This window comes from Plectropomus leopardus, chromosome 9 (genome assembly GCF_008729295.1).
Source record: "Plectropomus leopardus isolate mb chromosome 9, YSFRI_Pleo_2.0, whole genome shotgun sequence".
NCBI lineage: Eukaryota > Metazoa > Chordata > Actinopteri > Perciformes > Serranidae > Plectropomus > Plectropomus leopardus.
In genome coordinates this window covers 20898280-20925702 of record NC_056471.1, presented here as the reverse complement: position 1 = coordinate 20925702, position 27423 = coordinate 20898280, and the positions used below count along the sequence as shown (strand labels likewise).

At 42.1% G+C, this 27423-nt stretch overlaps 2 protein-coding genes across 2 annotated transcripts in view; one reads left to right on the top strand and one right to left on the bottom strand.

Annotated features, from left to right (window-relative positions):
- mrpl11 (mitochondrial ribosomal protein L11) overlaps nucleotides 1–27423 on the top strand; it is a 52921-nt gene that overhangs the window by 8950 nt on the left and 16548 nt on the right. The window contains exon 3 of the mRNA XM_042493193.1: nucleotides 4604–4782. Within this exon, the coding sequence (XP_042349127.1) occupies nucleotides 4660–4782 (123 nt within the window). The 5' untranslated portion in view covers nucleotides 4604–4659. The remainder of the gene's footprint in view (nucleotides 1–4603; nucleotides 4783–27423) is intronic.
- Nucleotides 18267–19389, bottom strand: tmem265 (transmembrane protein 265). The gene has a single exon (XM_042493192.1). It carries the CDS (start codon nucleotides 19387–19389, stop codon nucleotides 18325–18327), a length of 1065 nt encoding a protein of 354 aa, XP_042349126.1. The 3' UTR covers nucleotides 18267–18324.

Below are 27423 nucleotides of genomic sequence, written 5' to 3'. Positions count from 1 at the left end.
CAGGGAGTCAGAACTGTCTGAGATCAGACCGCTACTTAAAAAAATATGCAGGTATTGTTTAGCGGGAGGCATTTTGAGACTACTTGGTACTGGGTTACTTTGGTCGATTCTAGGGGTTTACAGATTATTGGGGCTGATATTTGGCATATTGCAGATTATCTGTATCAACATTTTATTTGAATGATTGCTGCTAAAATTAATTAAATAAAAAGTGCAAAGAAAGTGTCAGCATGGGTTTTACTTTGTAAAACCTCCAGGAGCTATTTGTATTTAATTTTACTTGACTTTATAAAAAAAAAATTTAAAAAAGTTGCTGGGGACTTGCTGTTTTAGGCATTTTAACAAAGTTTTGTGTTGGAGTTTGTTATATTCCAAATTCTAAATGTTGACAAAAATTTCATTTTTATGGTAAATGCATATCAGTTACTATTATCGGTCCTATTATGTACTAATAATTGGTATCGGCTCTGAAAAACCAATATCAGTTAACCCCTAGTCAATACTTTAAAGATATTGAGTACTGATACCAGCCCTACTGACAGTAACCATATCATCTTATTTTATATATTGTCATTTTGCTCTCCCCTGTCAAAGAGTTAAAATAAGACCAAAAGGTCTACAGCCATACCAGCATCTCTGTGACATTCAACATGTTGACAGTCATGATGCTAACATGCCACATTGACAAGGCTAAAATGCTGATATTTAGGTTTTCAGTAATGTCCACCACAATAGATAGGCATGTTAGCAAACTAACATTTGCTAATTACCACTATGTTATTAACTCTGCAGGTATTTAGCCGGCATTTAGCTTGCCATATGCAGGAAATTTTGGCTTCAGTTTATTACAGTGAGAGGAAGTAGAGACACGACGTGCATCTTTATATGCAGTCATTGGTGGCACTGTGTGAAAAGTCAGGGGATTCACAAAGTCAGTAGGATTCATCCTTTTGGCACAGTGAATGTCTCTACTAGAGTTTATGGGAATCCATTCAAATATTGACAACATGTCTTGACGGAAGTAATGAACCAACTAACCAGCGCCGCCGTCCCGTAAGCTGTGCTAAAAGCGTGAAAATTATACATACATGATAACTTTACATCCAAAATTCCCATAATGTGCCTTTTTTATCCTGACCCCAAATGATTAAAAGTAACAGGTTCCCATGTTGGTATTAAACCCTGGGTAAGCACAAGTCAGCAGTACTCTCTCCAGTCTGGTGGGCACGAGTCCCCCCACTCCTACAAAGATGGTTTAGGATGGACACAGAGAATAGCTGCAGGGAAACATAAACCAGCCACATAAAGGTGCTCAGATGGAAGTAAAATGTGAAAAAGCCTTTACGGAACTCAGTTTCAGGTTAACGCTGCATTTACGCTCAAATAATTCTTTGCCTGAGCGTTAATTTGATAAGATAATAATCTTTGATTCTTTCTTTCATGTGGCAGCGCAGCATCTGTGTTATTAGAAAATATTTGACTTCGTTTTCTTCACTGATTCTCTTTTAAATTAGCAGACGTACGAAGATGAGAAGACAGATAAAGTGTGTGCTTATTGAACCGGACTTGATTCCGTGTTGTTTGCAGGTACAAAGCCCGATCCCGCTGAGAAATCAATTAGTATTCAGCTTTTATTTCATCAGACTGCAGTATAAAAGATATGAAAGGTATAAAGAGAAGAAGAAGACATGATTTCCTCCAGGCTGATACAGTGTCGGTATAATTTATATAGAGGACAGACTGGGACTTTAACACCAAAGAGATTTTTTCAAAAGACCTTTTCTTCCACTCCTCAAGACTGTCATTTTACAGAAGATCAATACCCGTGACCTTGAACTGTAAATAAATAGCAGATATAGAGGCTGCATTGATGTCAGTCACTGTGTGGCTTGTCTCGTTAATGAAGACTAAAGAGAGCCTAATAGCCTTAACAACAAACAGCGGTGGGCTCCACCAGCGCAATTAAAGGCACATTTTTAATAGCAAACTGATTAATTTCTTTAATCAAAGTCAGCTTTATCCTTGAAGTGCAGTTGGTTTTAATTATGCTCAAACACACCACAGTAGCTGCTGTTTACAGCTGTGTGAAAATCTCAAGGAAATTTCCGAGACATTATAATGAATAGATGATAAAAGATGTAATGAGTTTTTTACATGGGGAGTCTTCTCTCAATGGTTTATGCACATAATAATGACAGGTGGGATTTTTCACCGGCGTCTCCCCTGTGTGCTCAGTTTTATTGACATGTTTACCTCTGTCAAAGACGTTGTGTTTCCATCCCAGGCAGTTTGTCTGACAGGCAGCAGGAGAGATTTCTAGACTGATAGGTGCAGAAACAGCTCGGATTCAGAGCTTGGATTTTGGTGGTGATTTATTTACCAAAACAACGTGAGCTGACGCCAGATCCTAATGGAATAATCGCAAGGACAAGAAATACATTAAACTTGAAATGACAGGAACAGGAATGACATTGCTGGGTGCCACAACAATTTGTAGTATTTGGAGAACGGTGCAACGTTTGTGATGTTTTTCGCACTATTATCGCTCACCTCGCCCTCCTTTATTAGATGTTAATTTAAAAGCTGGCTCTGTGGCACGTCATTTATCAAGCATGTTTTAACAAAGTGCTTTTTCACCGCAACTCTGCACGGCCCAAACAAATTGCCTCTTTCTGTGTACTCTGTGTTATCGACGACGCCGTTGCCAGTAATTGCCGTAGGAATGTAATATTCAGCCTAAAGAGCAGCTCAAAATTGTGTCTGTTCCTTTCAAATTACTGCGGCTTTGATTTGATTATGCACAGCAAAACGTTAACCCGGCTCTGATTGAGGCTTATTGTACTGCCTTGAACCATGTTTGCTGCTGCCGCACAGTTAATACTCCTTTATTCCTTGAATCTAATGTAAATTCAGCTGTGTGAATCGTACTGTCAATGCGGTTGTGTTGCCTTATGTAGGTCAATTCTTCTCCAGCGTTCACTGCCTGGCCTTGTGATGAGTGATTTCATTTTGCGAGGGAACTGCGGTTTTATTATTCATACTCCAACAGAGATTGGAGTTGCGGTGCATTAAAGCATGACGTTGTCATTTCCCCACTCGCACAACCGTTATTCCCTTTGCCCCAAATTGGAATTAAACCCAACATTTGATGCTGGCCCTAATTGTTTTTTCTCTCCCAGTCACAAAACTCTGGCTAAGCCTCGTCTCTCCGGACATACAGTGTGTCATTTTATTGGATGATGATTTTTTTTTTTTTATTGTAGCCCCCCTCAAACTGCTGGTTTAGTTATTTTTCTGCAGCTTGGCAGTTAAGGATTTATGAGTCTCTCTGTCATTGTTTGATAACAGAAGTGAGTTTGCTCACTTCAGATTTAATGCACACTTGGTCTCTGCATTTTCTAACCGGCTCCAAAATTGATCTGAGCTGCAACACGATTTTTTCTACAATGAGGTACCTGCACACATTAGGTGAGTAGCGTGAAATTGACCTCTGAAATGTAGCAGTGTATGAGACTTACGATGTAAAGACAGCTATTGAGTGAATTCAAACTAAATGGATTCTATTTGGGAGTCTTTCTGCAGTATGCGTAGCGCCTTAATGCCCTAAATATTGCCTCATGGTGGTTGCACTTTAACGGCTGCTGGCTAATCAGCCACCCAGATAGAATCACAACTTTTCTTTGGAGCACTTTCTCCCCGTTTGTTGCTTTAAAGCAGCGTGAGGTCCCATATATCTTTTTGGTACTGTCTCCTCTGTTGATCTAATTGGATACCCTCTGTTGCCTACAATGAATCATTGCTGGACCTCTCCTCTCCCCTCAAGTACTTATTTTTATTGAATGCAGGGTTCCCCTGAATCACAAGGCTCAACCTTAAAACTCGTATTTGTCCCTTGGCTCCAGTCATTGATCTTTTTTTTCTTTTTTTTTTTTTCTTTTTTTTTTTTACAGCTGTGTCAGTATCACTTTTATTCCAACAGAGGATTACAGGCTCGCTTTTATGCGTTTCCGCCTCCCCAGAGAAAGGCCGGGAGTTCAGGCCATTTCCCCCACTCCACTAATTGACTCCTAATTTGGCAAATGCATTTTAAGGTGGGATGAAAAAGGCGACCCCTCTTTGCGTTCACATGCAGGGATGTCACTTCCACCCCTCCTCTGTGTATTAATATTGTTACTATCCCTCCTCTGCCCTCTATGCTTGACCTCTACTGATGCAGAGGGAGCTGTGCTGCAGGGCAGGGACTTTAGTGGTGACACATCTGAAGCAGAAGTGAGGTGATGTAGCCATTTTGGCATGCACCCCATGATTTTTTGGAGAGAAGTGTAAATCCTGCCAGTTCTCAGGCTCTTCAACGTGGTGAGCATGAGCGCCCGGCTGCTGATCCACACTGCGAACACCTCCAGGAAAGTGGCTTTCGCTGAGCCGATCGAAGGCAAAGATTTTTTTAATTACTCGCCCGCTGCAGAATGGAAAGGCGCAGGTTTTGCCTGTGGGTATCAGTATCGATTTGACTGTATGATGTTTTAATGAGCTCAGCGTGTAAATGATTTGTTGCAGTTGTGTATTCTTGAAAGGCTAATTTGTTTTTCTTCTCTCTTCTCAGTGGATGGATTCTCAGTTGACTTGGAGGCAGATTTAAGGCTTTCGAGACAAACCAGGATGTCAAAGATCTCAAAGGCAGCCAAGGCTGTGAAGAAACTGGATGCCAACATTGTAATCCGGGCTATAGTGAGGTCAGGACAAGCAGCCCCTGGACCCCCACTAGGCCCCATCCTGGGACAGGTAAAATTACTTACTTACCACTTCTTGTTCCATCTGTTCGCTGCGTGTAATCAGGAGTGTTAACTTAATTGCAGGAGCAGGGCTTCATTTTATCAGCTGACCTTCGGCACACAGCTCTCATTAACTGCGAGACAGCCTGATCCTTTCCTATTTTCACTTTGCCAATCACATAGTCGTCTCTTTCTCCTCAGTCACCTCATCGTACATCCCCACCACCACCTCCATCTTCTCTCATAGCCCCTATTCATATTCCCATTCTTATTCTGGTCGCACAGCTCCATTGTGCAGGTAGGTGCCACACTCTGCTTCAGTCTGCAACTATTTTCTCACAGTTTCCAGGCCAAAGACACTAACGCCTCCATCCACAGCAGCTGTCCATATACATTAGCCTCACTCTTTACAAGCCAGTCGATGAAATGGGATTGAACCTGTGAAGGTTTTGTCTTAAATTCTTGTATACTTCTCTCCGCTCCAATTGCTCCGGAGAGACAGCTGAGGTTGTCTTGTTTTTTATTGCTCAGGGATGCACCACGACAACTTTTTCACCACCGATGCCAATTCCTGCTAGAAGAATTTATGTATTGGCTGGTACAATAATAAAATAAGTCAGCAGTCCTCAAGCATTGAGCAGTGAAAGGAGATGGATTGGAGTGAGTGGATAAAAATAACTGAGGGTGAATTATTTTCCAGCCCACAAATAAAATAATCCTTGTTTGTCTGCTCAGTGCTGATGCTCTGTTCATTAACCTCACGCTTGTTTCTGATCACACAAGTGTATTGGTTTAACATTTCTAGTAAAAGTTATATTTTATTTTACACCATAAAATCGCAATCTGCTCCCGCTTTAATGGTGATTCTGCTATTTAACTTTGATTGTCCTTTGCAAGATTGAGCGAAAGCAACCCTATGGCTCATTCTCTACATACAAATGATCCAGTGAAGCTCTTTAATGGACAGTGCTCATCAGCCCTGAATGCTGTTGCACGCTCCGAAACCAGATCAATTCTCACAGTTAATCCATCTCTGTGACTTAATGACGACAAGCGGAGAGGAGAATGGAAAAGTGGACAAAACTGGCAGCAAAAGCTACACGTGATTAATGTTGAGAAAAAGCAAATGTTGAGATGTCAGAAAGGAATTACACGATGGGAAAAAAGTTCTCATATCTGACGTCGACTGTAACAGTGTCATTACTTTGTGGTTTTGTTCGAACTGAAACTCACTGTCAGACTGGGACTCAGATATAGTGGTTGAAAATACTGTAGTAAATATGCTTGTCCACTTTTGCACACTCGTCTGGTCTCCCATGTTTGTTGTAGCCTTTCAGCAGAGTTGTAACAAGGTTCTGTACAGTATGTGACATTCAGAGCATTAATATGGCAGCAAACTAGTATTTGCTATGTAAAGATGTAGTGGAGTAATGGCGTCCTGAGCTGAGAATGAAGTCACACAACCTCTGTGTGTGTTGTAATCTGAGCTTCTCTGTGGTTTGTCGTGGTAAACCGGTTCAGTCACTCATGTATGTTAGTGCATGTGTTCGTCCCACTGCCTAGCTCATTGCTGCCTTTTTGAACTGCGGTCACATGGCAGGTACTGCTACTGTGCTTTCCAGTACCCACACTAACATATTATATACTATGGCAAAAAATAAATTTAGTATGTTCCAAAACATAGTATGTTAGATGCAGTATGCCAAAAATACCAGGATGTTCTACTATATTGGATTTTGAAGCATGTAAGCCAGCATGCTTTTTTGGCTACTCTTACACCAAGTACACTGCACAGAAAAAAAAGACTGATCGTCTTGAAGCAACCTCCGTTGACTGACAGTCTCCCACTGATATTTTTAGTCTCCAACTTTCAAGGGGCAGCCCTTATCTGTGGAATGTGAAAGATGTCACTTGTGGTGAAAAACTCACAGAAAGCCGCCACCCAGCTCTGCAGCATTAAACTCATTGTTTTGGTTTTTCCGGCCTGCAACTGTCATGGCTCAGTATCTCCACTGTCATAGAGTAATATTTGGCTGCAACGGGTGGCTGATATAAGCAAAAATGCTCCACTGTGTTCCACTTTCTCACCGCCAAACAGCAGACAGAGTTAGTGACTAGCTGATTAGCGTAGTGCAGCATTTAGCGGCTAAAGTGTCAGATATTTTTCTCAGGAGTTGGTGAAGAACTAAACAGAGCGAATACAGAGCTTACATTCATCAAGTGACTCCAAATGAATGATAATGTGGCTGTTAAACTGCAGGGTGTTTAAACAGGAAACTCTCAAGTTTGCTTAATCAACTTAAAAGGTGATAATGTGTCAGGTGTTGCATTCACAGCTTGTTTCCACTGCTCCCAAGAGAACAAAAAATCAATTCAGTGTTTTTTTTTTTTGTATTAACACAGGTTAAAGACATCTTGTTCTCTGAGTCTTGCAGACACACAGTGGTCCCAATCTTTGGACTGATGTTTAATATTGGCTTTTTTTTTTTTAAAGCAATAATACAGTGAGCAGTTACAGTAATGATTCCTACAGTTGGGAGACATCCATTTTTTATCCAGTAATAAAGAGGAGGATCTACGCTTTAATCTCATCCCATTTTACCATCTTTTATTCCTTCTGAAAAATACAGCAGCCAGGATTTTAACTGCTGCCAAGTGAAGAGAGCGTAATAACCCAATTTTACCGTCTCTGCACTGTTTACCAGTTAGATGTATAATTGATTTTAAGATTTTTACTGATCACATTTAAGGCTCAGCTAAATCTTCCTTCCCCTCAGCTACACTGGAGACCTCTGAGTTCCCTCTGATCCTCCTGATCTGAGAATTAAAAAACTCGCTCTGACTGTCACTCAGCACTCAACCCTAAAGGTCATTGAGTTTTTCAGTTGTAGCACGTCCTGACTCCAGAGCTCAAAAATATCACCAGAAATTTACTTTTTCTTTTTTACCTTTTTGCTTAATTTTGCATAAAAGAAAGGAGCTGTACACCTGCAACACTGTGCAAAATAGCAGAAATTACAGCAGAATTGCATTGCTTGACAGTTGGGAATATTTTTAATGGCAGCTCCCAACAGGCATACATAAAACTCCAAACAATAGCGATCATAAATTTTTGAACAATCCTCCGTATCTCTCATATCATATAAACCCTGTCACGGTGACATGAGTGCTGATATGTCAGCTTCAGTGGGCGTTTGTGGTATTTTTGGGTGTTTTTCTCCTGAAAACACAGTTTCCTTTCCCAAAGATGCTCTGGTTGGAATTTGATCATTTTGAAGAATCTGAAATATGTGACAGCTCGAGATAACGGGCGAGAGCAGGAACAGGGGTTTCTTTACCAACTTCTACAAGTATTCAGTGTGATCTTTATTGCCTGTGTTTGTTTGGCCATTTCACCTTTCAACACCCGTTCCTCACAGCCCTGTCCAATATTCTGTTTCAGCTAGAAGCATGTTAAAAAAAATCCCTCTTGAAGTTTTTCACTTTTCTTTTAAACAACATTTAGATTTATTTTGCTGTTGTTTGAAACGACTTTATTGTATTTTTTTCTCGATTAGCCTCCGGGATCTCCCACACATTCATTTATTTGTGGCTGTGTGCCATGATATCAGCATCTGCCGCCACACATTGATTTTCTTTTTTTGGAGCTGGATCGTTCATTCGAAGTGCTGTTTGAATATATATATATATATATATATGCCGTTATTCAGAGGTTATTCCGAGCACCATATTCCTGGAGTGCAGAGCGTACTCTGGGCACAGGGTGGGAGCAGCAGGTGCAGTGAAAGTGAAACTTAACTGTTCATTAATTTAGATAAAAATATAACTCTCTCCAAAAGTACCATGTGTACCATAAGTACTATAAGTCATCAGATACCTCCACACATAGATTATATTTCTGTGGGAAATACTGACCTGCACAGTTTGTTTTTTCCCATTCTTGCTTTTAATTTCATTTACTCAGCTTAGACATACTGTAGGTGCATTTTAAGGACAAATGGGGCTCTGTTTAGGACTCCAGCTAACCACTATGGATTATGTTTTGGATTGATCAATATATTGTTTAAACCGCCGGGTATACTTAATGTCCTGTCCCGGGGGTCACAGGGCCAGTTTATAAAGGTTTGAGGACATTCAGGGAATCTCCTCTGACACTTTAATGTTAAACAAGCTCTATTTTATGCTTTTTCTGTGTACTCTGATACCTTATGTACATTTAAAATACAAAAAAGAATACCCATTTTGAAACAGTTTATTAACATAATGAATGAGAAAATGGTCAGCAAGCCCCCCAGCACCCTGGCCGTTAGTTTTAGTATTTTGAGTTTAGACTATGAACTGTCAGAAAATTTAAAAAAATAGCCACTCATGATTTCTACTCTGATATAATATTTTATACTGAAGTAAAAGATCGAAATACTACTTTTATTAATTCACTAAATATTTGTAAATCACTTTGCTGATTCAAATTATTTAATTTGGGTCAAAGAGCGCAGTTCAAACAAACTTCAGTATGTACTATAGTAAGGCTGAGTTACAAATGACATACTGTGTATTGAAGTGCATACTGCAGTTGCCCTTTCAAAGTACATTCTGTGGCATGGAGAATGTACACAATTGAGACATCCTACCTCATTTTAACATTGTGCCTTGAACTTGGACCTATTTGTTCATTTATCCTTTGCAATCTGTAGTGCAGAATTTAAAGTAAAAAGAAAGAGTTTGAGATTTGGAATATAGCTTTTATTACTTAGTTACCTTGGAGATGCAACAAAAAGCCATTTGCTGCTCTCGCCAGACATTGTGGGCAACCTGGAGAGCTCTGCTGTTACCTTGTCGTAGTCTTAACTTTTAAGTTTTAACAGCATACATTCTGGATTATTTGTGATTGATTGGTTGATTGGTTGATTGATTATAGTCATGTGGCTCCTGTCAGGTGTCAGGGAGATTTTATCTGTCTGTTCAGTCAATGTGACATATCGTTGTGCAGAGGATTGTGGGCCAGAATAGCCATAAAAGTGTGCTGGCTTGCATACTGTGAAATGTGATGCATTTCACAGTATGCAGAAGGGATGCAGAAGGACGTACCGCATCTGACATACTATTATTGGGACATACAAAATCTTTTTCTTGCATACTAAATAGTAGAGTTGTGTAGGTCAGTGTTGTCAAAATATAGATTTATCAATATATATAGATTCTGAAAACTAGAAATGGTTCAGTACTTTTCTGCAGTACTGATACTTCTGATACCAGCTTCACTTTCTCGCTCTCTCTTATTGTTAATGTTTGCTACACTCATTCGGCTGTTCTCTGTAAATAACCAAGAAAAGAAAACTCGTCACTGTCATGTTACACTCCCCTGAGTTTTATCTTTTAATTAAAAAAAATATGTATTTTATGTCTTCATTAAAAAAATTTCCCTGTGGTACCAAAAATGATAAGAATATATATATTTATATTTTTTTTTTAATGGTATAACATCACAGCTAGAAATTCCAGTGTTGTAATGATACCATCATGGGTACGGGAACGCATAATAAGTGAGAGCGTCACCTTTGACATGGCCGATGCATTCAGTATGTTGCTAGTTGAAGCTGTCATGTTCAGTTCAGTACAAAACTAGCTCGTACAAGGCCTGTACATAAGGTTAATAGCTCAGCAGCCCATTATTAACGGCAGAGTTATCAGCTTATAATTGTTTCCGTGGCTTTCGCTGTCTTTTAATAGACTTTTAAAGAGGAAGTAATGTGAATCACAGCAGAACTGACAGTGGCGCTCTCAGGCACTGGAAAATAGAGCTCCGCTGCTTAAAGCTACTGACTTGATCTGCGCCAATGGGGATTAACTTTCCTCAGTTTAGTTTAAAAAGTTTAAAGATTTGTTCGTAGATCTATTGAACACCTGTTATTTAAAAAGACATAAGTTATTGAAAGCCAGTGTACCCTCATATTTGAGCAGCTGGGACCAGAAACTGTTTGACAAATAACTTTCAGCTATTAAGCCACATTCAAATTAGTTAGTGATTGATTTTGTGTTGACCAGCTGACTGATTCATTGATTAGAGCCCTTTCTATACATGGAAAGATGTTTTTTTTAAAAATGTATATTTACCGCCACTAGTTAAGAAGAATACTGTCCAAATGACCTTCGTTTTACAACATATCTGCGCCCACAATAGAACGCAAAAACAACCTCGAACACTCGCTGGCGTTGGCTATCTTCATCAGTTTTCCAATGTCACACATGGCGAGTAAAGTGTACGAGCTAATATAATCTCTGTCAAAACACCTTCTTGAGATCTCATCTCATCACTGTTGACTGTGATTCTAAAGATCTGCTGTTTTTATCGAGTCTGATTTAAAACTGCGTTTTTGGCAGACTTTAAACCACAGATGCTGGGGTGGAGCAAACAGCATTGGGTGCAGCAGACGCCTCCATTCATCCGTGAAATGGTGCAGAAATACTCAGTTTAAGTGTAAAGTAGCCATCAGACCAAGTAGTGTTGACAAAACATGAAAAAACTGGTAGTCAGCTATTTTTGGGGTTTCTGGCGTATGCTCATTGCATTAAGAAGATGGTGATGACGAGATGATGGCATTGTTTTCCAAACGCTCTGCTTTACATGTCCACACAGATACAGTAACTGGGGTTTTGATAAATGTGCTCCTTAGAAGGTGTTTTAATAAAAATCATTTAAGCGACTTCAAACTCTGTGTGTGGATTAGAGCCCAAAATGTGGAGAAAAAAATCACTGTGGGTCTACACATACATCAAAAATATCTGTATGTGTAGTCCCAGGCTTATTTCTTTTACCCTAGTTTTTTATTTCATTTGACCAGTACTTATTCCCTGTTGTAGCCTCATGTAACCCCAACACCTGAGAGCGGTATTAGTATGCGTTTGTCTCCAGTATTGCGTTGCATATCATAAGAGTCTCAGACTCTTTTGCATCATTTCTTTCTGGTAGAATATACTTTGAAGTTCTCCCTGAAAGCTGTGGTGCTGATGGTGTGTGCTCTGATGAATGATTTAGACATCTGTCTGTTAAATGTGGCTCTTTCTGCCAGACGAGGTGGGTGTGAGCTCGTAGGCATACTGTAGCTGTCGCCGTGTCAGAGGTAATGAGGTGAGATGGGTTGTAACCAAGTGCTCAGCGGAGCAAAACAAAGCCATATGTTTGTCTAAAGGTGCCTCCTTTTGGACTGCTTGGGATGTCATTGTTGTCGGGGCGGCGTGTTGTGTGCGTTTGTCTCTCTGGGCTCCCGTGCTCCATCAGGCTCACGCTGTGTGTAACGGTAAATAAATAGCAGTCGGCAGCCGCTGTGCTTTAGGCAGTGGCTCCGGCCCTTTAATCTTAGCCAGCCTCTCCTCCTTGTTTTTTTTCTTCGGCTCTGACTAACCACCCTTGACAGGGGAAGTGCAGAGAGGTAGGCTGCCTGTCGGCTGCAGGGCAAATTTAAACAAACGAGAGAAATAAAAGAAGAAACGGGAGACAAAAAAGGGAAACTGACAGCTTTGGTACAGGAGAATAATTACAGGCTGGAGTGAAATTAGCACAGGTGAATGGAGGAAAGGAACGGAGAGCGGCGGAGAAGGCGGCAAAAGAAGAAAGAAAATAGGAGAGCGGCTATTGCACTTTTCTTCAGGTGCAGGCTACGAGAGTCGGTGGGAGCTGAGGGAAAATGCTGAGCATTGTATCTAGAGCTTAACAGGTGTAACAAATTCTAGGAGGTAGTCATTTGCCGAGGCTGCTGCCTATGCAGTCGCTGCTTTTATAATAGAAATATGAGAAGTTGCCCAACAGGGAGTGCATCCAGAATGCGTATGTTTGAAATGTAGAGTGAGTGAGGCAGGAGGAGATGAAAGAAAGAGGGTAGGCAAGAGCAGGATGCTGTCTACTACTCTGGTTATCCCTCTGTGGTTTTTCCTTAACAGTTCTGTCTGAATCGGAGAGAAATTCCCCTGAAACTTTGAATTAATTCCTTTGTGTGCCTGAGTGTGTACATTAGTCTTAATACATCCTGTTAATATAGCCTCTAAATCAAGCATAAAGCACTGAGAATGAGCGCTTGCATTTTGACAAATAGCCTCAATTTCAATTAATAGGTCCATTTAAGCTCAGAGGAGAGGCCAGCCGGCGCATTCACAATCGCTGTGAGGAAAAGAGCCAGTTCAGTCTGAAAACATCACACACACTTACTACAACTCTTGACAGGCACACCCCATCTCTCTTTCAACATTAAAGGCGGACACCACGACAGCACATTCAAGGATTACTGTGAGAGGATCCAAGCTGATGGGGCCGCCAGCATAATTGTGATAAATGACGGCCTTTTGTCAGCGTGCCGCAAGATGAGGCAAAGAGCACGCTTGAATGTGTTGAGGGGGGGGAGCATTCATTCACTTCATCAGTTCCAGTATGAGGAGAAAACATAAAAACATGCAATTTTCTGTGAGGGCAGAATGTGAGCTGATGACTTTAAAATATACTGTCGGTATTTATGGGAATGCCCGCAAAACGTCACATGCTTTTATGTGTTTATGTGACTAATAGAAACAACAGTTTTTAAAATCTGGCCCAGCATTGAGCAAGAGCAGCAGCCGAGCTGCAATGTAACCACTCAAGGCATGTTAACACCGTCAATTAAGTGATTGTTTTTGCCACTGACAGGTTCAGAATATTATTTTAAGTGTCTGGCAAGATTATTGAAAGTGTCTGCAAAGATATATACCTTTTTTAAGAAAACAACCCTTTTTGTTTAATCAAAAACAGCCCTGAAATGCAGATGCCTCATATCTATTACACTCACATTTTGAGCTGCTGCTGTCTGGCTGTCGATTTTAGGGTCCCAAAAGCCAGTCGTAACGTTTATAGGAAGTCCTTTATTCCCCATGCCATTCAAGCAGTCAACACAGAATAACTGTATCAGGGAAACTACTGTTTTGTAGGATGTGCTCTCTTTTATTATTTATTGATATTTATATTATTTATTGCTCCTGCCTGCCTGTTTGCACTGTTGTATCTTGTATATTTGTGTGTTTTTAATGATGTTTTGTTTTATGCGTTTGTATGTAACTTTGCTGTGTTTGAGCGAAGCCAAAGACAAATTTCCACTGAGGTGGATACTAAAGTCTCTCTATATATCTATCTTTCTGGACTGTTTCTGGCTAAACAAAAAGGTTCTAATGTTTATCCAAACAGTGTTAGACTGTTTAACTGCTGTTTAAAAGAAAAAAAAGTTGTTAGCCTCCAAGAACCTGCAGTTCTTCAGGTTGCAAATCCATGTGTGATAACGTTGTAGCACTTCATCAAAGCAGGCTAATGGGGTTGAATAAGGTTTGCGCTGACATAGTGTAGCGAAATGTGCGTGGAATTTACGAAAACATGATAGTCCATTACATCATAGTGTTAATTGCTGGCCCTGCTGGCCATCAACATGGTCAGACATTTATATTTGGTTGAATTTAGCTGGTGAAGTTGGGTGACCAAAATGAAATTTCAGGACAATGTCTAATAGTACTGCAAATTTCATGGAGGATACTGACAATAGATGACTTTGATATTTGGTTGGTTTTAAGTTTTGTTGTAAAGTTAGAAAAACGACATTTAATCTTGAGGTGTGGAGAAAAACCAAACGTATGCAAAATATCATAATTTTAACATCCACACACTTTAAAATTCTAACATCATTAGACCTTTAAAATAATGTCAACACGATTTTCATCCCAACCACAAATTAATGTCTGTCTGACATAAGTCTCCAACAGATTTCTATCATCGTCATATTGATATCCAGTGCCAGCAGAAAGCGGACTAATATTTTGGTAATTTTATTTAATCATAACCTTAGCAAATATAATAATGTATCTTGTATGAGGATAACAACAGCATTTAAATGCCGGTGGAAAGAACTGTCTCCCTGAGCACACGTTGTAACTATGACTAGACACTGGCAGTATTTCTACTCTGCTGGATGGTAGGTAGCTGTTAAGACACTGTCCAGCAAAAGTCAGCTGCATATTTTCTCTTGTTTGGTGTGTCCTCTCACTATATTTGCATTTTTATGGCACTGTGTCTCTTGGATGTCTGCTTCTAACAGTCTGGCACATGGTCGCTACCTTTTTATTTAGTCCTGACCTCACCTGAGTGCTGTGGGGGTACACACCCATAAATGTCCCAAAGACAGAGAAGAAAATAAAGGCAGAGAGCAGAGCAGAGTCTCTGCAGAAAAATACACGGCCTCTCATTTCTAGCGGGTCATCGGTGATGACTGAGAGGGATTACCTCGGTATGAGTCCATGGAGTGGCCTTTTTTGGGAGGAAAATCCTGCAGTGAAGGTTTTGAAAATATGAGGTAGTGATTTGTCCCTCAGGCCTCTTGGACTTGAATAATTTGGACTGACTCCTCCTGTATTTCCCCTATATGTGGGTGACAGGCTGTCAATAGCGCTCCTACATGATAGCCAATGAACTGTCAACACTCGGCGAGTATGAAACACTTTATTAGTTTGCACTCTGTCCTGGAGGTGTAGTTGACAACAGCTGAGGAATAACTTCACAGTACACACATGGCATATGTCCAAGTTCCACACGGTACACATGATGCCTCGAGAAGACGCAGAGGCTCGGAGCTCCATGAGGAAACAAGGCACTTGACTGTACTGAACATCCTCTACACCTGCTGCTCTGACCCCAAATAATCCCACGATGCCTAAATACTCCTACATCCACATGTTAACACATCAGTGAATGAAAGGCTCCATCCATAATTCATCCTGAAAATCAAAAAGTTAACTCTTTAATCTGAAGTGAAAAAAAAGGGATCTGAGGTCCGGACAGGCAGCAGGACTTTTTTTTTTTTCTTCTTTTTGAAAATGGTGGACAGACGAGTACATACAACAGCAAAACATGAATTTTAAATGTGTTCTAAAACAGTAAAGGGATTACTTACATTGGTATCCTGTTTTTGTAAACAATGTAGTAAAATAGACCTGTACTGTAGTTTGAGCTGCAACAGGATTAAGATGATGCAAAATGCCCATCGTTAAGCCCTGCTTCGGAAAAATCTTATTTGTGGAAACACTGTCTTTCATAAGTAGTAGGATTCTTAAGTTATGCACATTTTGTTGTGTTAAAATCGCTGCAGGGTGGTTTTAACATTAACAGCAGAAGTGGTCCTAAAATAAACGTGATGGCACAGAATGCATCTCTAAAATCATTTCTAGCGGAGGTTAAAATTCTGCGTTTAAATCAAATAGATGTCATTATACCAAAAACACAGTTTGGCAGGGATGGTCGACCATAAGCCCCATGAGTCTGCAGGTTTTCACTCCAACCAAACACCACAGTGAGTGATTTCTCTGATTAATATTTCCTGCCAGACAACTAATAAGTGATGTCAGGCGGTCTTCCCTTTTGGTTTGAATGAAAATCTGGCAACCACGACACTTGTGTTGGCGTAGGGACGATCCACTGAGTTGCATGATAAATCTGTGAGGCCATGAGAGTATAAAAAGATAGAAAACATCTCCTACACATATTATTTTATTTTCATCTCAAACTTTTGCTTTTTAATGGTAAAAAAACAGTGTAATTTGATCTCTTCAGACCTCTAAAATCCTTACAAAATAAGAAAAATCCAAGAAGGGAACATCACTTGAGGTCGTGGATAGATTTTGATTTATAGGGCTACAAGCCAAAACTGTTTGGATCTGCTGGGTTTGACTCCACATTGAAATACTGGAGCCCTGTGTAGAGTGTGAGTTTTACAGGCAGATGGCTTTTGAATCATGGCTCTGTGGTACAGACGGGAAAAAATAAATCAGCACTCCTCCTTGTATTAAACTTCCCTCTTTGAAAGGTCCCTGTAAAGTGACAGGGGGAAAATGGTACAGTAAAGGTCACAGTCTGTATTTTGGCATCTAATAGTAGGGGAGTGTTGATGTAATTTTTCTCTGAAACCAAATGACCTGAACTTAAAGGTCCAGTGTGTAAGATTTAGGGGTCATTATATTCCCTTGACATACAAAAATAGATATGTCTGTTTCAAATGTAAACATGACTGCCCTCAAAATTCAATGCGTCCTTCATGTTGGAATAAATACAGCCAATAGATGGTACTAGAGGGCGGAGTCAGTGTTTCTGACAATAACAAATGAAGCAACGGTGGACAGGTTGCAATAATGTACCTTTTAACATTGATGGCGTTTGACTGTGAGGCCATTAAATACATTGCGACACGTGGACAGAGAATTCCTATTATTATACTATCGATCTATTTTGAATTGCCAATTTTTAAATGGTGTCATCTCCTACGGCTGCATCTCGCTAAAGCGACCCTACACTGCCCCCGCACTTCCCTTGGTACTGCTCTGTTTTGTCAGTACCCTTAAACTTTCAGAAAATGTGCGCAAGTACACACAAAATGCACACAGTGTACCGACAGAAGGCTTCATATGTGTATACATATCTAACGTTGAGCATAAATTAGCCTTTAGGGGGACTTAGTGGCATTTAGCAGTGAGAATTGCATATTTCAGCCAGTTGAAACTTCTTGTTGAAATCACTTTAGTGTTTATTGTTCATGAGGTTTTTACCAGAAGCCTTATTATCCACAGAGGTCTCTCCCTCTTCAAAACCATCGGACCAGATGATTAAAACTGGTAAAAATACTGAATAAAGCAGTTTCACATTAAATATCCATGTTTCCCTGCTGCTGTGTGGCATGTCAGAGATGGGCCAATAATTTGGCACCTGCTAATGTGTGCTCATCTTTATTGTCTGATGACTTAAGATCCAGACAGTCATGAGGTTTTTACCAGGAGATGAATTATCTACGGAGGTCTATTTCTCTCCAAAACAGACAGTCACTGATTTAAACCGGCATAAACATTGAGTAAAGCAGTCCCTATAGATAGTCCCCTATCTAGAGCCAGTGTTTTGTTTGTCACATCTGCGTTCATTTATACGGCGAAACAAAAACACTATGATTCTTATTTCGGGTAATTATGCACTAGAGAAAACATACTTTTTATATTATATTCCATTTGTGCCAATATGTCCCCTAAATCCTGCATACTGGACCTTTAAGTTTAACAAATAAAACCATAGTTGAGATACTGTATATGGAGAAGCAAGAAATCAGAATTAAAACAGGTGTCTGTCTGAGTGCAACAAATTCAACAAATCTGTGTCAGTTTGGGAAGCTGTGCCCAGATTAAAGGAGGGAATAAACACTACTAGACTTCAACATACATTTTGTGAATACTCTTTACAGGCTGATAGATGTGTTCACAGTGTTCAATTTAAAAAAATACACTCCCACAAATCACAGCAATGCATTTAGAGTTATTCTTAGCACAACAAAATGTGCAGAAAGCAAAGCTTGCCAAATGCATTTCCACAGCTCTGCATTATACCCATCACTGTTGTACTGAAATTCAATACAAGTTATCTGTTTGGATGTGATACTGGCTCCACTGGTCCGAGTTTTTAAGTGTGGGTGTTATCACATGTTTTTGTGCATGCGTGCTTGTTCGAAGTGACTCTCTAGAGTTCATGGGAGATGAAAGAGGGGCCCAAGGGTGTCTCTGAAGGCTCCAGGCTGACGTGGGAGAGAGTGTGGCTTTGGGAGCGGGACAGTGTGTGATAATGGGAGGGAGGAGCTTTCCCCTGGGCCTGGCCCTCTCCCTGCTCTGAGCTCTGGCTTGGCAGGGTTGAGTCTCCTGGTTCTGCTCCAGCCACAGTCCCAGCTCCTGCAGCAGCGCGCTCCTGCTTGTGTCTCTCCCAGGCTGAGCTCAGCTTCACAGCCAGAGCCAGCAGGTTCTTCCCCAGGAACACGGTGGACACACGGGGGTCCCTGTACCACAGCATACCTGTGCCCCTCAGGGCCAGGGTGAAGATATTGATAGTGACCAAGCTAAGCCACGGGTACAAAGCCTCCTTACGGGGCCCCCTCTGTCCTGGCAGCCCAGTGGCCCCTAGCTCTGTGAGGGCCACGCAGGGTAGCAGCAGCAGGAGGGCGTAGCAGTAAAAGAAGACCAGGCCCTCAGCCCAGATAGGCAACTTCTGCTCAACGACTCCTGCAGTCGCTGCTGCAGCTCCACCTTGGGCCTCCCACAGACCCGCCTGCAGGTCCAGCACATCCAGCAGGTCCACCACCACCCACAAGAGCCGGCCCCGCACCTCCTGCTTCCTGCGCTGCGGCGTCATGTGGTCGGCTCCCGTCAGGATGAGAAACAGGGAAGGCAGGCAGATGGACAGCAGCAGCGTCAGGGTCTTCCTGGCCAGCGGGTCAGGCGGCCGGCGCTCCTGCCTGTAGTTATGGCAGACGAAGAAGAGCTTGAGCTGGAGCAGGGACAGGAACAGGAACCAGAGGGCGTTGGCAAAACCACGACGTGGCGACCGTGCCTCTGAAACCACGCCGGCTGAAACGAAGCGCAGTGCAAGCAGGAAGCCCACATCACCTAGCAACACTGCAGCACACTGCCACACGCCAGGCCCTGGAAGACCACGAGCTCCCAGCATGCTCTGCTCCAGCAGGTAGAGGTCGACCACTGCCATCGTGCTCACTGTGACCAGGGTTGATACGCACACCTGGGGCGTGGGCACCATGCCTGAAAGAGACAAACACACATGCACAGAGTTAAATCTGTTACATTGACAGAATTTAAACTCTGCTCACATCGCTCCGCACACGGCCATCTGTCCTCAGTAAAACCAACAAATTTGCAGGATAAAAACATGCTTGTTTTTCCCCAGCTCTAATTCAAAACCAAATGTAAAATAGTTCGATTCTTGTTGCTATGGTTAAAGACATTGGCTGCCTAGTAAGCAGTGAGCGCCCTTCATCTTTGGCCAGAGCTACATCTACCCTGGCTGCCTAAGCTGAGAAGCCTGTTAAATTGTATTTTTTTTTTTTTTTTTTAACACTGCGGCTCTTTGAATTAAATAGTCTTCATTTTCCATAAAGGTCCTAACATCGCTTCCTTTTGATTCTCAGACTTTCCCCAAGTTCTCTGCCATTACTTTTTTCTGTGAATTGTTGTTGTCTCTGTTCTTTTTTTTGTACTTGTTGTATTCATTATTAATTAATTGCGCTGTAGCGCAGCTAGGTGCCCTGTCAAAGCCTTTTCTTTGCCTCTATAGTCTGCCATGTTTATCCTCACACTGTGCTGCAGTCTTTAATCATCACAAATACCCCTCTCGTTTCAGATGAATATTGATAACTTGCTATTTGTTTGGAGATGCGTTCGACTGGTGTCTTTGTGTACGCACTGTGTATGTCTTGGTGAATGCATGCAGGCAATGCTAATTTGGCTGAACACAAGGGTTCATTTCTTTTGTTGCAGCTCATATCTCAGTGGCGGACATTATAAACCTCAGTATTGGCATAGCTTGAGAAATGATTATTGACTTTACAGTGTAATCGAACCGACGTCTCTTTATCGTATTTAGGTGAAAAGCACAGCACAGACCAGTGGACTGTCTTTTATCTGCTCAGCACCACTCGGGGGTGTCAACCCCTCAACTGGATCGATGACATTATAATATAAAATCACTACCAGCTCAGATGTGCCGTAATGGCAACAGTTCAGCGTGATCGAGCGAGAGATTGTCAGCTTGATTGCGGCCTCTGAGAAAAGTCTGCCAGTGAAAAGTGTGTATTGATATCTTGCCGATGGAAGACACATCACTTTCCTGACTGTAAGACTAACAGGAGCTCTGCCATCTCCTCGGTGCTGTCTGAATCATTGAAGAGGGATGAGGAACTCCACTGGGTAAAAAAAAATAGGGTTTGAAATTGTCTGTGTGTGTGTGTGTGTGTGTGCGTGTGTGGAGGAGAATGAGCATACGACTGCAAGTGAAAGATTAATAGGCCTCTTGGCTGTCTACATGCCTAATAAAGTGTTACTGCGTGATGGTAATAGTTCATAAATAAGCTCAGGGGGAGAGGGGGTGAAAGTGATGAAGAGGAAAAGACTCAAATGCAGATAGAAAGTGACTTCCACCCACTTAATATGAAGACATGCAGTTCATGCGCCAGTTTGGCCTGGATGAATCCAAATGTATTCATCACCGCGGCTATTGAAATATCACAGACATTAGAGTTTGTTCTGAAACAGATGAATCAAAGAGATGAGGAAAGGAACTATCTCGGCTGATTAATCCGCTCGGAGGCATGGTGGGAGGACAGGCGTGGATCATGCCAGCATTCGTAATATCTGATTGTCTGTGAAGCCTTTTGTCTCACCGCTTACTGCAACTTGATTGCCATTCCCTCCAAAATTGAATGAATTTCACCAAGCTGCAGATTGAGAGGATATTGAAATTTAAATTTTTCTTTCTCGGGGAGCAAACCCAATCTACAAGGGAGGGAGGGGATGGAGAAGTTTCACAGCTACTGTTGCAGCTGGCTTTTTCTGGAGGTCGTGCCTCTTAAGATATTCCACCTGCGCTTTAAATTTCACCCTGGAAATCTCCCTGTCAGCCTGTGTTTGTGTTTTGACTCCCCTGTCAACGGCACGTAATTTATTCAGTTCAGAGTGAGGGACTGGGATGACAGCCCGTGTGTCCACTCTGCTCATCAATAATGACCAAATTCATCATTCTCCTGTCTGGGGGAGTGACACTGCTGTTGACAAGGTGAGGCAACCTATTTTGCTGTAAGCATGAGTAATGGCATGTAATAGTGTGCAGGTGAAAGATTTGTTCATTTTTGCGTTCTCTCTTGTACTGAAATCCATTTTTTTCCTCCACTTCTCTAAGCTTGTGTGACCCCAGTGCACTTCCCTCCATCTGCACCATGTGTCTACGTAATCGCTCAAAAAAAGCTCCCAGATTCTTTGCACTGACAGAGATAAAGCAAAGGGGGTGGGGTTGGCATTTGTTTTCTATTAATATTGGGTGATTTCCAGGTTGACAGAAAATCATGTAGAGAAAGATTAATTTGTCTACACCCACAGTTTATCTGCACAAACAGATCCAGATCACACCAAAGACTAGATGCTGCACAAGTTATCACAGGTGGAGCACCAAGGGCATCGGGACAACATCTCTGCCATTATGTGCAAACTAATTAATTAATAGAGAGCCAGGCAGTGTGCAATCCCTGATAATGCACTGCTGAATAATCCCCTCTCCAGACTTAAAGCCACATGACTGAAACATCTGTTGATTTGTGAGGAAGTGTTGCCCTGAGGGGGGATTCATGTTTTTATTTACAGTTTGTTTTATTTCTTGAAAATATCATTAGCTGCCCCAGCATGCAGTGCGACGTCTTGCATCCTCTGGCAATTTAACAACCTCTATGAAACCGCTTCTCTGCAACACCTGTTTCATAACTGCCCTATTAACAGCAGGTACTGTGGGGTTTATGCGTGCATCGCTGGTAGTAAAGTGAAGCTTTAGTTACCCAAACCATTCGTCTTGCACTTGGGCTCGATCCCTTTCTGGCTTGATTTGCAGCGTGTTTTGCTCTCTTCCAAGTAGAAAGCGCAGTCGGTGACCAATAAAGTCTCTTTTATTGACGCTGATGAGCCGGGCTCGGTGATAAAGTCTTCCTCTTACAGTGTTTGAATAGAGCCAGGCACCGGGAGAAGGAGGCTGTTAGAGGGGGAAAGTCATCGCCACTGCCACACCAAGCGACTTTGTCTGAACACACAACAAAAAAACCGGCTCACACTTATCAAGATCTCCCCCTCCGTGCAGATCTGGCATGGCCGATGTCTCCGCGGTTATTGCAGAGGGCTCGCGATCTGGATCTGTCACCTCCTGCAGTGCCGTTGTCGGTTTATCTTTCCGCACAGCAGCGGGGATCAGAGAGCCGTGCAGGGGCTCGCTGCTGCCGCTCGGGCGGGCTCCGGCTGTGCGGAGCAGCCGGGGGGGGGGAAGTCGGTCAGAAGTGGAGCATCAGCAGCGGCAGCATCAGCGGCGGAATCGTAAAAGTGTAAACCCGCAATCCCGAGAAGATGGCTCACAAGAGAGGAGGACAGATCGAGGAGAAACTCACTCACGCTGTCCGACTTTGGTTGTGGTGTTAATTTGTAAGCAGGTTACGTGCTCCGCTCCAGACCTCCCACCCTCCTCAGTCTCTCCTCCTCTCCTGCTCCACCAGCAGCAGCAGCAGCTGTGGAAGTTAGGCTGGAAGATGCTATGAATATTTGAGAGCACCCGGTTACAGTATACTCATTGGTTTATGGTAATCATGATGATGCCACTTGCAGAAGATTAGTTGCATTGTTTGGGAGCAGGCGGATACCTTATTTACCCTTCCTCGCCTGAAATTAGAGCGGAGGAAGTGGAGCGAAAGATGCTTGTAGCCTGTAGACACACTCAGAGCTCAGAAGGCAGATGTTACAACTTTAATTAGTCCTCCTTCTGTCTACTTACTGTCTTAGTCACACAAGGAAATCATCCCTCTGTTGTAGATTAACTCATTACAGTCGGCTTACCGCCGCTTAAACAGAGGGATTGGGAATTTCTGCTTCAAAATGAAACTGTTTTAAAAAAGAAGAGCTGCTTTCCTTGTTTAAGAATTTAATTTTGGCTCCTTTGTCAGATGCGATTTTAAGGAATTTCATGGCGCCAGCTCCTCCTCGAGGTCCTGCTTCTTCAAGTGTGTCTGAAGGCATTCCAGTTTGCACTTTAGCAAAGGCTCAAGTCCTCAACTCCCTCGTTTCTGTGGCTCTCAGGGTGCCGGGTTCATTTTAGAGTGAGAGGTTTAATCAGACTGGTGGGGAAGGGGATGGAGAGTCATCTTTCTTGTCAGATTCAGCTCTGCGCTCCGCTGGCTTCCAAGAGAACAGAGATTTTCCATTTTCCTCACTCCAGCGTGTTCTTTTTTTCTTCTCCACCCATCTTTGTCTCTTCGCTGCCTTACTGTCACCCCTCTCCTCATGTTTATCCCATCCTCTCCTCCATCCTGCTACGATCCCCTCTTCTTTGTTTTTGTTCCCCGTGGGTGTGGTTGAAGGTCATTCTGCACACTGGCTCACTTTCAGGGAGGAGAGAGAGAGAGGAAGAGTGTGGCGGGGAAAAGGACAGCAAGGAAACAGTGAGAATAGCAGAGGAGGGCGAGGGGCAGCCAGGCGGGCAGCAGGCTGTCCACAGCACTGTGCAGTCATCACTTTTTGCTTCAGACATGATTGGGGAAGTTTGGAAGGACACATGGGGTTACAGACTGTCCAAGAATGCTAAAGGCGTCAACACTGACTCACGCTCCACATCAGACCCGAGGCTGACCTCCACAAACATGGCAAACATGGAGGACCAAATCCCTTCACCTTCTTTCTTATGGCTCTTCCTCACAGTATAATCTCAGCGTGTGAGGCATGAACTGAAAGAGTAATGATTTAGCTTTGCACTCCTCAGTGGAGCCTCCACAAATGTTTCATATGGGTGGCCAGATGGCGCCACTGAAAATCTTGGGGTGGTACACCAAAGCCAAAAGCCACAACTGAATTTAAGGAATTTGCATATTCTGTTTAAATATATTGACTAGCTGAACACTATCAATATGCAGAGTTAGCAAATGACACTCTAATATTATTTGATTTCTTCTTTTAAAGTAAATTTCCCTAGTTATGTGATATGCATATACTAATACCAGTGCAGTGAGCATCTTAAATTCCACAACAATGTTGTTTTAATGTGTCATGTTTCATTTTAGGCAGATCAATGATATTTTTCTTTCAAATTGGCTGTAGAGGACTTCATTGGGATTTGGTTTCCATGAACGTCCCATGGGACCAAACACAAATCTCCCAGGAATGTGTCGTTTTATCTTTGCCACGGGCAGGTGCGGACATTCAAAAAAACTGTGCATGTCCCGCAGACAAACATGAAGGATGGAGTTGTAAAGTGTAAAGTGAAAAAAGAGATAAAAGCGGGATGTTACAATACATATGAAAAGAAAGGCAAGGCTGGACATTTGAAAGGAATTCCTCAGAAATGTTACTGTTAATAATAATAATAATAATAACAATGAATTCCAGAGACACCATGATAACTGTAATCCTGAATATAATTATGCACAAGAATGTCATTTTGCTACCTGTTACTGATAGGTGTGCATATTTTTGTGTCATATGTAACATGGTTTCCCTGCGGGACGGAAGAAGACTCAATCTATTGAAAATCGGTTTATTGTGAAGGCATGTATGATCAGAATGTTGTGGGCGGGAGCCGACACACACCCTGCAGGAATGGGTGGGAATAGATAACGCACTCTACAGTAGCGAGTGGCAATTGTCAGAAATTCAGTGAGAGCGGGTGGGAGCGGGACTAGGAAAACATTACCCCACAGGGCTCAAAATTTGCTGCTTGCCCTTTACATTAAAATGACAAATATACAGCTTTAGTGTCACATTATTTCTAAGGAACAAAATATTTACTGGGAACACGCCTTCTTAAGTTTAGGGGAGACTCGTTGGTATCCTTAGAACTTATTTTCATTCATATATCTAGGAGTCTTAAGGGACTCCTTTGAAAATGGCCATATCAGTTGTTCCAATTTTGGAGTGTTATTTAGCTCCCTTTCCGACACACTGTGCTGTCATGGTTACTACCAGTGGATGCCTTAGGTGGTCTTGTTTAACAAGTTTCCACTAGCTTAAAAAATGAGTGTGCCACAGCCTCTTAAAGACAGTAATATCTGCCTCTGAATATTTTCACATGGGGGGGGGGTATTAATCAATTAAAAATTAGCTGCGCAAGTAAAAGATACAGCAGCTTGTGAGAACACATATTGTGTAAAAAGGCTGGAAATCAAAACATAAATATATAAAACATTGCAAAGATGTAGTAAATATTATATAATGGAAATGGTATTTTGAAACATGAGTGAAGGGGACAGTATCTGAGGAAATATTTAAATCATATATAAAACACCATCACATTGGTGGTCACTCAGTTAAATATTTATGGGAACATAGTCTAGTGTGCTGACTCTGTGTTTTCCTCTCTTGCCTAGTCTCCTGTCCAGCACCTAGGCTTTATTGTCTGGATGTTTGTGCTTTGTAAACTTTATATATTTGTTTCTTTGCCTTTGGGTAAATACACATTTTCTTCCAAGTGGTAGTACGAGGTGCCACATTCACTCCTGTAGCATTGTCCCATTCATTATGCACAGTGGAAAAAGGAGGAGAAGGATATATCATCTGTTTTATTCCATGCATTTTTGTAAAATTGTCAACACCTGTCCCCTACATTACCCACAATGCAACTCAACCAGACAGTTGAGTGTTAGATGGATGGGATATGCTAATAACAGCTAGCCTGTGACATCACTTGAGGCACTTCTTTGGAGCCGCAAAAGGCTTTATACAGCTTGTTCACACATTCAGTCGTCCTCCTCGAGACCCGTAAACAAACTTTGATGTGTAAAATCAATGATGTTCCCCTTTGAATAACATCTTTTAGTGTGCAAAATTCACTATTATCTCTCTGAGTGCTTCACAAACACACAACATGAGCTTTGTCAAACGGCTGCTTTCAGTTGTTGTTGTAGTTTCTTCTCTATTCCAACCCCTGACACTCTTCCTTTGTGTGTCTCTCCTCCACTTGTCAGCGTGTATTGTGATTTTTCAGACATCTCCAGCGTGGAGGCTCAGCTGCTGCCTGCAGTTCAGGCTCCTGTGTTTCTGCTGCAGCCTCCACACGTGATTAATCATGTGAAGTGGCAAAAGGCACAACACTGTCAAGACTGTGAGGGGGACCTAATGGAGTTGAAAATGGGATGTTTTGTCATGATGCAATCCATTTTGTTCCACACCTCGCCTGTTTGCTTTCGTGCTTTCGCCATGCCCTCAAACAGCAAATTCTTCTTCCAGTGCCAGGTGTGAAAAAAGTAAAAGGCTGCGTCTATTTTAAGCTGAGATCCAGACTGCAAAAGCACTGCTAAGAAGTTTTGGCTTGTTTTGGCTGTTATAAAGATGATTCTTTGAATTTGGTGTGCTCTGTCAGTTCTGCACTCATACTCATGTGAGCGCCTCTCCCCAGCTTTTTTATGCAGGTCTGTATATTGGCCTCTGCACAGTTCACTGGAGACTGCGGGCGAAAATCGTTTTCATTTTCCACTTTTAAGACTAATCCAGTGATTCCAGGGTGAAAAATCAAGTAAAATGCACGTCCAGCGTGAACTCCATTTATTTTGTGCTGTTTTGCTGCGTGCATCTGTGTGTGTTAGACCTAAACTGGCCTGCTGTTCAGCCTCTCAGTTACCCTCTCTGCAGCTGAGGGGTTCAACATGAAACCTAATCAGCTGTATGACGCTACAATGGGGCTGAATGTGATAAAATGCCAACAGCGAAGCAGATTAAATGAACAAGGTAATGAAGGTAATGAATGAGAGTGTTTCACACTGAAGAGTTTAATTAACCTCGCCTCCCACCAGCCTCTCTCTCCACTGTAACACCTTCGTCTCCGTATCGCAGCCCTCCACTCGTGTCGATCGCCCTGGGGCTATTTATCAGGTGGCCTCGTGTGCCAGGGGCAATTAATCCTGCCTCCTGCCCCAAGGCCTTATTCTGCGTCTGTGTCCTTTATCTCCATGTTTGCCACGCTTCCATAAGCACAATACTTCTCTTGACCTACTCACCCTCTCTTTCTCATCTCCTCCTCCTGCACTCCCCTTCCCTCTCCGTCATT